A 12,849-nucleotide genomic window follows, 5' to 3' on the forward strand; every position below is an offset into this window, starting at 1 on the left:
CTGCTATTTTATTATTTTTCAACTTGTGTTAAAAATTATTGTTAATAATCTAAAAAAAAAAAAATTGGAGCTTTTCCATCTGTAATTAAAGTAATTTTTGATAGGTCAAAAGGTTACATAATGAGGGCCATATGTGAAGATCAAGTTTAAAGGTCAAGGAAAATCATCAGTGCTTATTTAGAATTAGATTTGGTTTAAAAAAAAAAAAAAAAAACTACAAACAAATTTTATCATGTATGTAAGTGTCACAAAATGGAGATCTCATATTCCAAAAATTATGTAAATTGATGGAGTAGTTTTTTTTTTATTTCTTTTTTTAACTAAGAAAATAAAAATTTTCGATTTTCGGCAATTTTAAAGGTTTAATTATTTTGAATATAAACAAAATCTCTGTAGCCAAATTGAATTGCGCTCTTGAATTTAAAAACGAAATGGTAGCTCCCGGACTCTGTTTTGTTTCTTCATAAAATTTGATTTTCTTAGTTTAAAAAAGAAAATACTTGATCAATTTTGGAATCTGAATTCTTCGTGCATCACAAAGATTTATCTGGTTTTTATTTTATTTTATTTATTTATTTTTTTTTTAAGTGTAATTTTAAATAACCACCACCTGTCACAGTGACTGTTCTTCTGTTTAAAGTCTTATTAAAACTGAATAATAAGTTTTGTATTCAGACAATCAATAACCTGGATTCGACCATTAGGTGAATGTAAATGAAAAAACGAAATCTTTATACACCTATGGATAAACTAAAATTCAACAAAGGGATATGAGAAATATTGCGTATGTACATCATTATTGTTCTTATTTACTTACCTCCTCATGAGGGCAGAGTTAGACACAAGGTCAGTTTTTAATGTTGGGAAAAAAAAAGGGACACTCTGGATAAGAACAAAAATAAAAAAAAATTGTCTGTTATGAAGGATTTCTTCTCTACTGACCGAGGAAAAGGTGAAGTGTAGCGTCAGAACAGATATTACACTGTGATCTTGGCCAGTGTACATCATCATGATTCTTGTTAAGTGTTGGTGCATATAACTCTTGTCTATAAATGTGCCAGGCCATAAATGTATAAATTCTCAGACTGCTTTAACCGTCTTTATTTACTGTTTTAATGAACTGTGAGAATTAAAAACTGACAATTTTTCTACACATTTTTTTTTTCTTTATTTTATTTTTTTTTTTTTTGTTTAGCACAAAGTTTTTTTAAATTTATTTACATGTAGCAGATGCAGCTAACTTCATTGGTAGCACATATTGAAATCTGACTTCCATAGAAACAAATTGTTATAAATTAGAAAGAATCAATAAATTCACCTGACTTGGCAACGTGGACGAACTGATGTAATTATAAGTCTACATATATCCATCATCTAGAGAATCTTCAGGTAGCTGATGACAAATTTACAAACTGCAGAGATCCCATCTATACACCACATGTTCGACTTGTACTCTTATATGGCTGCGAGACGTGGTCAGCAGCGAAACAACAATGCAATCATCAAATAGAGAAAAATGCTGTAAAGGTTTCTATGAGAAATTGCATTCTCCGACATCTCAAGTAGCACAACTACATCACCTGTCGGTTTTCTGAAATGCTCTAAAGTGTGTCCCATTTTGATGGCTCAAAGCCACACGGTAGGCTGCTAAAATATGGAGAGGATCAGTTGATGACCCGATCTTTGTGGGCAGAACAAACGAAAAGGTAGCAGACATAAGCAAGAAGTGATTTACAAAATAAGACAAAATAAAATGCAAGTAATAATACTCTATTTGTGCACATAAACTTTATGATTAGCCTAAGCATATTTCATGTTTTATTCACAAAGCACTAATTCCTCTGAATTAACTCCTATTATCTATCTGCAGAAGGTCTTTTTAATAAATTATTTTGTGGCAATGGTATGAAATCAATAACAAACCAACATTTGCTTTTTCAGATTTTTTCATATTACAACTCTGATTAGTTTTGTCCTAATATCTTAAGACTATTATCATGTCTTCTAGTCTAAATTATGAACAGGTTTTTAAATTAACTAGGCCTTTTATTTTCAGACTTTGAAATTTGATCCCTTCATTAATCAATCTGACCTACATAAATTTAATTTATTTAAATGAATAAATGCAAAAGTTAATTCAATTTTATACAAAAGACTGATCATCTTATGTACTGTCCATGCCTATGCAATTATTTCGTATATTGGTTTCGAAAAGGAACATTTTATTAACTATTAGTTATTATTTTTTTTTGTTTAAATTTCATAATTGTTTTGATCTTTATATAAGAAATAGTTCTGTTTCACAATATTGTTCTATTTCTTGGGCAAATATTTAGCATTTTATTCAATTTTATTCAAATTCCTTTAAAGGAATGGACTTGGTTATAAACACATGAAATTGCAAATGAAAATGCAAATTGATTTAGCTTTTCATTTCTTTACCATTACACTTAAAACATAAGTAAATTTGAATCGAAATTACCAAAATGTTAATGTTTATCTTTTTCTTTCTATGACATTGATATTAAAAGAAACTTGGTATACTTGGTCGTGGATATGGGAACAACTTCATGAAAGTTAACTAATTTACATATTCCTTTCATTAATATTCATTTTGTGGTTTCTTAGATGATTTGTTTCAATTAACTATTACGCTCAATTCTAATTATGCATAGTTTTTACATTGGGCATAATTGCATAGAATTTAGGATGAAAATGTCCTAGCACATAGACACAGGTATATATAACATAAGTGACCTTGTCTGTGTGTGTGAAATAACTCTACCACACACTTCTCTGAATATTTTGTCTACAGTTTTGAAAGATGATATAGAGGGTATTTGGACCTAGGGAACACTTTTAGTTTGGTTTTAACCTGTAAAAATAGCTGCTTAGAGGTCAAGATTGAAAAGAAAACAGTTAACCTTGGCATAAGTTAATCTATCTTCTGAGCATGCATATATATACATTTTTAGTTTGAAATTGCTTAAATAGATTACGATTTGGTGATAGCTGAGACAGTAATGACGTACTTTGATATGTTAAATCCTCTGGGTGCTCAAGAATCTCAAGCCAATCCCCGAAATAACCAAAGCAATTTATATTTTAAAATCACAAAAAAAAACATAAGAGAAAACTGCACGTAACATGTGAAGAGTTAGGATTGGGGGAGAAAAAAAAAATTTTGGTGATTATCAAGAATAGCCAGCAGAAAAAATGCTAATATAGGTAAATAGTCACTAAATAACTGTTATCAAAGGCAATAGAAGTTGCTTTTCTACCTCTATTTATACCTATTTTGTGTTTTAAAGCATTTTTATTGCATTTTAATAATTCATCCAATCTAATAATGTTATTGTTCCATTTTCAAGATGGCATAATCTGACAAAGGTTCAGTTAAAAATATTACATTAGACTGAAACACTAAGATAGCTGAAAGTCATTTGGTGACCATCTACGAAATCTGATTTTTTTTTTTTCGATTAAATAGAAAAATAAAATTTAAGGTATTTGAAACAGTTATTTGACTTTTTTCACCCCAAAAGATGAAAAACTCATTAATTAAACTTCAGAGATGTCAGATTATACCATCTTGAAAATGGAACTATAACATGATCATATTTGGTTGAATTATTAAAATGTAGTAAAAACGTTTTAAAATACTTTAAAACACAAATGGTAACATTTAACTATTTGTAACCCTATTTTTTTTCTGTTGGTTATCCTTGACAATTGTGAAACTTTTCTCAAAAAAGAAAAAGCTAACCTCTTTTATTTCCGGATCTAATTCACAATCAAAGTGTATGTTGGAAACCAACAGAGTTAAAGTACTGAAATCCTCTTGATGCCCATTCATTACAAATATCAAATTGGATATTCTTTTGCATTATGAATTCTTTACTGTTTTAATTACTGTTTGCAATCAAATCTCCCTTCAATCTTAATATCTTCATTTTTAAATTGTTTATTCAAATCAGTTTGAAAAATGATTTAGTTGCTTTTCTCTCTGACATTTATTTTTCTTTCTCATTTTAGATGCTGTTGTTATGACATCTCTAGCCAATGCCTCTAAAACTTCTGTAACTAATGCATTAACCATGGATGTATCGGAACAGAAATATTGGTGGCAACTTGAAGAGGTATTTTTTGTTGTTGTCTTTGTTTTTTTTTCCTTTATATCTTCCAAGAATAAGGTCAATCAGATTTTAGCTAGTTGAACAAAATTTATATTATGCTTAAATTAACTTTTGAAATTTTTATAAGAATATTTTACTATTTAGAATAATAAGAAACTTCAGAATTTTCTAAATTTTTTCTTATTATAAATTGTTTTTCTTGTCAACATATTTGTTGATTCTCTAAGGTTTGTCTTTTACAAATTTTGGCACTTATTCAGTATGGGGAGCATAAGAAACTTTCATTCCAAGTAAAAAAAATTCTTCAATATACTTGTGTATCGGGCAAAAATAAATGTCTTCACTAAACATTAGGAAAACTTGTGTCCAAGTTTAATTAAAAATAAAAATCATTTTTCATATTTTTATGATTGGAAATACTTGTAAAACAGTGGGGGGAGGGATAAGACAGTTTGTCACTTATGTAAGTAATAATTAAGTGAAGATTGGCAAAATATGAAAACTGATTTTTATTTTTAATTAAAATTTTACTTGATATTTCCTCAAAGAATTTTTGTTGAAATGTGATTTTCATATTTACCCCATACTGTATCAGTGCTAAGTTTTTATTTACTTCAGTTTCTTTTTGAATTGTGACAAGTCACAAAAACCAGTGGCCAAGGGTGGCGTGTGTGATGCTCGAACTGGAAACCCAACCGATAGGAAACAAACTCTGTGAAATTTCAGATACCTAAGATTTGAGTGAAATAATAACAGTATTAGGCATCAAATTTTATTGAGCATAATATGGGAACAACCTCCCATTTAAAGATTCAAGTATGAGATTTACAATGAATTTGATTCAGTCATTATACACAAATTAAGCAAAATTCACTAAATTTTAATTTCTTCATACTCCTTAATGTTAAATCTTGAGTTTTAAATATTTTCTAGAATCAAAATTATGTAATAGATTTTGATAAAAATATAACCAGATGTGCGTGCCCCCAACAAATCGCCGATTCCCAATGTCGTGTGTCGTGAATTTTTTGTTTGACTATTCCTCTTATGGCCAAATCGTCATTTTCTTGCTAGTGACTGTCGATGGGAACACCCATGGTTTCACAAAGTAGAAATATAATAAGTCATGGAACAAAGAAAGGAAAAACAAAGATGCCAATATTTCACATATAATTGACGGTTGGACTTGTGTGTGTGTCTTCTCCCCGTTGTATCGATGTTACGTTAGTCTGTCAATCGCAATTAGTCTCTATTTCTGTTTCGCAGTCAACTCTAAAAACTGTCCAATCATTGTCCCAATCAACTCCCATACACTGTAAAGTGCATCTAGTTGTCAACTGACTCTCTGTGTTTGTATCTGAAGTTGCCCCCACCCCAGCTACTGGAAGTTGCCATTTCCTGTTTTATCTGTTCTGTGGGTTTCTAATGTCATTGTCAAATCAAAAAGGCTCGATCTAAAAGTACCTAAGCATTCATTGTTTGCTACTTCCCATCTCTTTGTTTATTGTCAGACACTTCCTATTCCTTTGTCTATTGCTCCCCCCTCTTCTCGTCACTTAGTGACGCAAGTCCACCTCAGGTCCACTTTATAGTATCACAAAAATTGGACTATAGATTTTAGACAAGGTTTAATAGCATTATATAGCTTTATTGTAATATTTATAAGGGGGTGTAATATTGGTACAAACTGTTGTGTTCAGGGAATTAATTTTACCTGTATTCTAGTAATTTTATAGAGATTGAAATAACATAACCGTAACAATTTAGTAACACAAAATAATTGATGTGCATGTTTTATTTCCAGATGGCCAATACATTAGTACAGCAATCTCAACAATTAAAAACTATGATTGAGCAAGCAAAGCATCAAAGCCTTGTTGCTAAGGAAACGGCACTTCAACATCTTAAGCTTCAAATGGAAAAAGAAAAGCAAGAGGTAAACCTTTTGTCCATTTTATTATAATTATTTTAGTTTGTAATTAAAATAAATTTTATCTTCAAAGTCAACTCTCCTTGAAAGCAGATAGTTAATTCTTAACTGATAAAGCATAAAGTTTAGAATAGTAGAGTTGAATTTGTGAACAAAGAATAAAACCAATTTATCACAAACGCAGTAGAATTAAATTTTCTTTTTAATCTGTATACTTTTAACATATGGAAACTAAGATTTTTTTTTTTTGTTTTTTGTTCTAGAATTATATTTCCATGGAAATTGGCTTTTCGGCACATGAAAAAAACAATTACCACCAAGATCTGTGATAAACTTAGGTAATTACATGTAATTTTACAACAGATTTTTATTCGGAAGGGGGATCATTTGGACTTAGGGTTAGTGGTAGATTAAATAAATAAAAATTTTCGAATTATAAATAGTTCTTGCTAGTTATTTTGGTTCTTATGTGTTGCTATAAATTATTTGTTGCCTTTGTACATTGAAACACAAACATTTTTCAAACATTAGATCATCAGCAGAACAGAATTTTCATAGATATTGAGCAAAAATGCAACTCTGCATCCATTTACCTTGAACTCCACAAGCTGCTCCCTCCCAAATTTCTCACTATAGACAGAAACCCCATTTGATGAACCATCATCCTTTCCTATGTTCTGGATATCAGAAAAAAACCATGACAACTCCAAAGCATGTCGACTTGATCTTATTTCAACTTTCATAGCAATAAAATTTTGAAAACAAAAAAATATTTTTTAAAGCTTACTTTCTGCACATTAAAAGTATACATGCATGTAGAAAATGTGATTCTACTACAGTTGTTATAAATTATTTATTTATTTTTATTTTATTTTTTTTTTATTTTTCAACTTAACTATTTTGGATTTTTACTCTAAGTTTACAATTTAATTTTCTTGTAGAAATCTTTCTTGCTATCTGTTATTGAAATTTTTTTTGTTTTAATCAAAAATCAGCTTTGAGCAATTCACTTGAGAATTTGTATGAATAACACATTTCATTTTATAATCTTATTATATATCTTTATTTCGGATTCTTGCAGTGTTTTTACAAACCAGAAATACTGTTCAGGATGTAGGAAAAGATTTTTTCCACCTAACTTTTAGGAAAAGGTCAAAGAGGAAAAAAACTACAAAATGTAAGACCATTTTAAAAGTTTATTGCTTAACAAAAATATTTATGCTAGTATGCCCTTGCCCTCACTTGTATCCAAAACAAATTTTCAGCATGTTCTGTTTGAATCTGCTCAAAGTATTAAAATTAATCTTGATATGAGTATTTTGTAAAGCCTAATTACATTTTATATATCTATCTTTATGCTGAAAGATATTAGTTCACAGCTGTTTAAAGTCAAGGTTTATTTTTAATCAAACAATGCCACATAAAACTTATACAAACAGTGACTCTCATCAGAATAGTATTTTTATGTGTTAAAAAAAAAACATAAAAACAGTTTATTATCCACGAAAACAAAATTACAAGAATAGATCCATTATGAAATAACTTGGTACGATTAAAAAAAAAATTCCACATCAGAGTACATATTTTGTAATCACAGAGAGAAATGAGGTGGTTACACTTTAATATAAAGAAAAAAATTTCAAAAAACTCCTCTCTTGGCATCTTACTTTAATCTACTTATCGAGGGGAGGGGGGATAAAAAAAAAAGTAGGCATTTTTGTGTGGAAATAATTTTAAAAATTTAACAAGGTATTCGACAATGTATCTATTCTTGTGGTTTTATTTTGTTTTGGTGAAAAATTAACTTTTTCATAATTTTAAGTTTTCTTTTTTTTTCTTTTTTTTTTTTTCTTTTTTTATGTACAAGGCATTGGCTGAATTCTTATTAGATGAACTTGCATATGTAGTGGAATGGAACCAAAAATGGATGGCTACATTTAATGCTACTAAGACAAAACTCCTTTCATTAAACAGTTATAAGAAACCTTAGCAACCACCCTTCTCAAGAATTCAACATCCAAACTCCTTGCCTAACATTGACAGGCAATATGTATTGGAATAAATACATAGAAGTGTGTCCGACATTGACCTCTATGGTTCAATGACACATGGTAGGCCATTTAAGATCTCTATCGAATCTATTGATGACAACCTGATTCTAATAGCGACAGAAATGAAATCACAACAGACAGGAAAAGTTTAAAGTCATTCACAAAATATCTAACCTCAGCATGAAACAAAACAAAAAATGAAAATAATTAAAAAAAAAAAAAAAAATGCCAATCTTCTGCAAATAAGGTGGGGGTCTCTCTATCAGGCTAGAAAACTTCTTGCATCTGCCAGTATCCTGTATTTCTACAAAACAACCATTCACCCATGCATAGAGTATTGTTGACACATCTGGGTTGGTGCATCAACCACTAGTCCCCCCTCCTGCCACTCTCTCTCTCTCTCTCTCTCTCTGTTATGGTGGACAGGGACCTAAAATAGTTTCTAACCTAATAGGTTCCATACTCTATCAAGCTCCTGTCCCATCACCACAATGTTGCATACTTGTGCTTATTTTACATGTATTTCCACAGAATGTCCTCTGACAAACATGCTGCACTTGTGCTCTTACAACTTAAATACCCCCAAGCAAGCAAACAGCATGCAACAATTTAAATATGTGAACAAGCATCTCACTGCATAACTCCACTTACGATGCCCCTATAAATTTGGCATCTAGTAAATGGTAGCCTCTTACATCTCAGTAGCAGTGTTTTTTGTTTAAGGTGAATTAAAGAAAGAAAAAAATATATATATATATATATTTATTCATTGTTTTTTTTGTTTTGTTTTTTTTTAATTTAAAAAAAATTTCTGAAATACAAGATGGTGAGTATTCATGCTTCTTATTAATCTTTTCTCTAAGGATCAAATAATATGGTTATGATGTGAAATTAATTTTTTACCATGGCATTCAACAATGAATCTATTCTTGTGATTTTTGCTTTCTTTTTGATGGAAATTGCAACTTTGTTGGACTTCTTTTTTTTTTTTTTTCTGATGACTTGGTGTTTCCAAAAAATTTTTTATTTTATTGTATGATTTAAAATAAATGTCTTTAAACAGCTGTAAACAACTATAATATGTTTGTGTACAATCTTTTATTTGCAATATTATTTGAAAATGATTTAAATTGTTAAAAATATATATATATATATATATATCATTTTTATGAATTTATTGGAGATTTTTATTTATAGAAACCTTATGAAAATAAATGCATTGTATTTAATGAAAACCAGTTAATTGTATGTACTGTAATTTGTAAATTTGTATATTCGAAAATATCAGACAAATCGAGTTCCTCTCCTCACAACAGGAACCAAAAGACCACTGAAGGTCAAGCGTTTTAAAATACTTTGGCAAATAGTTGTCTATTTAGTGTAGGTCCAAAATTGTTTTCTAAGTACTTCCATGGAATGTGCTCAGAGGAATTTATTTTATTTGTATTACCTTCTCAACAAAAAGGTCCTGAATATGACCTTAAACTATATCTGATGGTAAGGCCCCATCTTGCGGGCTTTGGTAAGTGTGGAGCCACCCCTTAATTGCCATTGTTCCCAGGTCCACTCGTACCTGTTAGTCCCAACTATGGGTTAAATAGAAACCGACTTGAAAAAAAATATATATTCTATTAAAACATTTTTTTTTCAAAATCATTGTATTCGGCATTAAATAACCTGAAAAGGGTTGATAAGCCGTAAAACAACCAACCAACCTCAACAAAAAAAAAGTTTAACCCATTTGGCTACCAGTTTAATCTCATCTTCATCACTATAGAGGTTCCTAGATGCTAGAATATTTTCAACTCTAAAAACTTCTTTTCTCAAACCGCTTGCCTTAATTCTTTTTTTCTTCAGTTTCCCCGTTTGTATCAATATGCAGATATTTAAATGCAACGTGAACAAACATTCTATTGTCTTTTCCCCCTCACAGGTTGCCCCTCCCCCTTTCTATAAATCTGGCCATATCACTTTAGCCCTTTATTTATCAGTGGTAATGTCTTGCGTGGGTTGAATTAAAGAAAAAGAAAATTTTTTTAAAAAATGGAGATAAGTAAAACTGGTCCTCTTGTTTGCTGCAATGTATTTATTCTCAGAACATTTCTTTAAATATAGAGACATGTAAGATAGATGTGTATTCAACGTAACAACAGTTTAACTAATCTTTTTATACTGTACCTTTTTTAATTAATAACATCTATCCTGCTTTATGGACTCAAATTTCTATTGTAATCAGGTCTTATATGTCCTTTCTTTTTATCAAACATAACCTTATCATACTTACAATTTGTACTTGAATATTTGAACACTTACATATAAAATGAACAAATATTTATGCTTGAAAATTTTTTAGATGAGGATTGACAATTAGTATTATTTGGATTACTATCCTCATCGTGAATGTTATTTTCGCAACGTTTCGGCCGACATAACCTATGACTGTCTTCAGATGCATCTTGTCAGACTCTGGAATCTGAAAAATTTTAACCGTGGTTTGAATAATTCAGATAAAATTCTGTTTTACATAATTTATCTATTTATATGTTAAAAATAGATCTTCTGATAATTTTAAACTATTTAAAAAAAAACAATATGTAACTTGCTTTAGGATGTTCTACCAAATTATTTTCATGTACTCATTTTTCTTCTTAGCAGTCGGTCTATAATATTTTTTTTTTTTTTGTTTTATTTTTAAGGCATTGAACACTGCTAGAATAGAAAATCATATGAATTTTCAGCGCACCCTGATGGAAGAAAGAGCTCAGAAAGCCATTGCTGAAATTCAAGAGAACAGTGTGACACTCGTTTCTAATGATAAACTAAGTTATGCTTGGACACATCCACACACGCAGGGTCACATAGAGGGTATCATAGATGGTGACGTGGTGGAAATAAGTAAAAAGGAGTGAAAACCCCAAAAAATAAAAATCCTTTCTCTTTGTTTCATCGCAAGCTGCCTGAAAAACTTTTACACACACACACTCACATAATTTGATCCAAGAGATAGTCCGATTACTTTATCATATTCATTTTGAATTTGAATACTAATCCTAAAGAAGTTGCTCAATCTTGCACATACACACACTGCCATAAATCTAACTTTGTTTACATACAGACACATATAGTGTTTTAAAAATGAATCGGCTCACCATTTTTTAAAATTTATTTTTTATTAATTTTTTTTTTTTTAACAAAAAAAATGAAGGTTTGTATCCTCTGTGATGGTCGACTTCTTTGTTTAAAGTCTGAAAACTTAAAAGAAATTTTATGTATTTATTCATGACTCTTTCGGACTTTATGTTGGAAAATATAACTGATTTTTGTTCTAACTTTTAGGTTTCTGTATTTTACCGTTTTTGTTTTGTTTTTTTTTTCGCAAAAAGTTAAAATTCAAATCCTTGGATAAATACTTTTAGCTGTTCATCATCAAACTCATAATCATTTTGTTTTATGTTTGACATTGTCACTCAATATGAAAATTTTATAGAATAGGCACTGCTGATGATTTTATTATGACACATGGTCAGGTCTTGTGACTTTGATACTCTTTGAAAGATACTGAAAATCAAGCCAGTCTAATAGTGGATTCTTATATTTCTCCACTTCATTTTTTTTTTTTTTTTATGAACTGAATATGCAAATATGCATGTTTTACATGCACCTGGTACGAATGTGAATCTATGAACTTTACCTTTATACATTCTGGTTTAAATGTTATGAGATGAGAATGAATGTTTTTTTAAATAAATTTCATCCACCTGTTTTAATATGTTTTTATTCATTTTTTTTTTAAAGTGTTTCCACTACTTGTATATATAACAGATTGAGTGTTCAGTGGCATGTATTTACATTTTTTTTTTTTTTTTTTTTTTTTTTTGTTATAACAAAATTATTTGAATTTTTAATGTTATACTGTCATAATTTTAATACAATATGTGTAAAAGCTGGTTATAAATTTGCTATACATTTTGTCAAATTCCAGCAAAAAAAGTTACATTTTCCTCTTCAGATATGATTTCCACACCGCTCTCAAGCTTTCTGTTCTTTTTTTTTCTTCTTACCAACAGATACTATACTTGAGTTTTTACTGTTCCAGAGTTGTAACAGCATTGTTTTTTCCTTTTCTTAAAAACACTATTTGCAATGAACATGCCCATGGCAAAACCAAATTGTTTTGGAATCTTTTTCTTTCTATATCCTTGTAACTATTATCTATTTCCTCCATGAGCACCCTCAGAACAACTAGAGGTGTTTCCAACATGACCATTCAAATTCCTGCCACAAGAACTTTCATTCTTGTCAAACTTATAAGCCTGTCATAATTTTTACATCTTCACTTAAATCATGTTGTGCTACATAAAGATTGGTGTGAACATTTTGTTTCATCGACAGTATGATTCCATCACATCAATCACTTTACATATTTACCTGCAAAAAAAAAAAAAATTAACACCACCTTTTCATTTCCAACTCATTCTCACCATATTTGGTTTAACGTCCATTTTACATGCTGGGATGTGTTAAACGACCTTTAGAAATTAATTGCTAAACTGACTTGTCTCTGGACAGGTTTTTATCTATCCCTTTTTCTTTCAAGTCAATCCTTATAACTTTCCCCAAATTTTTCTTGGTCTTCCTTTGTGTGTTGGCCCTACTACCTCAATTGTTCTATATTTACCAACCCAGAAACTCTTGTCCTTTCTTACAACATGGATATACCATTGAAGCCTCC

The 12,849-nt window shown here is 29.8% G+C and overlaps 1 protein-coding gene across 4 annotated transcripts in view; it reads left to right on the top strand.

The window, feature by feature from the left end:
- LOC145286139 (deformed epidermal autoregulatory factor 1 homolog) overlaps positions 1-11,884 on the top strand; it is a 43,965-nt gene extending 32,081 nt beyond the window's left edge. The window contains exons 5-9 of one of the 4 annotated variants that reach the window (XR_013869110.1): positions 4,036-4,139; positions 5,941-6,072; positions 6,330-6,404; positions 7,148-7,243; positions 10,814-11,884. Coding sequence is in view for 2 of the 4 variants with exons in the window: in XM_080134861.1 (XP_079990987.1) it covers positions 4,036-4,139; positions 5,941-6,072; positions 10,814-11,026 (449 nt within the window). In the remaining 2 variants the exon portion in view is untranslated. The remainder of the gene's footprint in view (positions 1-4,035; positions 4,140-5,940; positions 6,073-6,329; positions 6,405-7,147; positions 7,244-10,813) is intronic. The other 3 variants (XR_013869111.1, XM_080134862.1, XM_080134861.1) reach the window with 3 other exon arrangements.
- Positions 11,885-12,849: the final 965 nt, after the last annotated feature.

This window comes from Euprymna scolopes, chromosome 10 (genome assembly GCF_053919585.1).
Source record: "Euprymna scolopes isolate OS-2025 chromosome 10, ASM5391958v1, whole genome shotgun sequence".
Taxonomy (NCBI): domain Eukaryota; kingdom Metazoa; phylum Mollusca; class Cephalopoda; order Sepiida; family Sepiolidae; genus Euprymna; species Euprymna scolopes.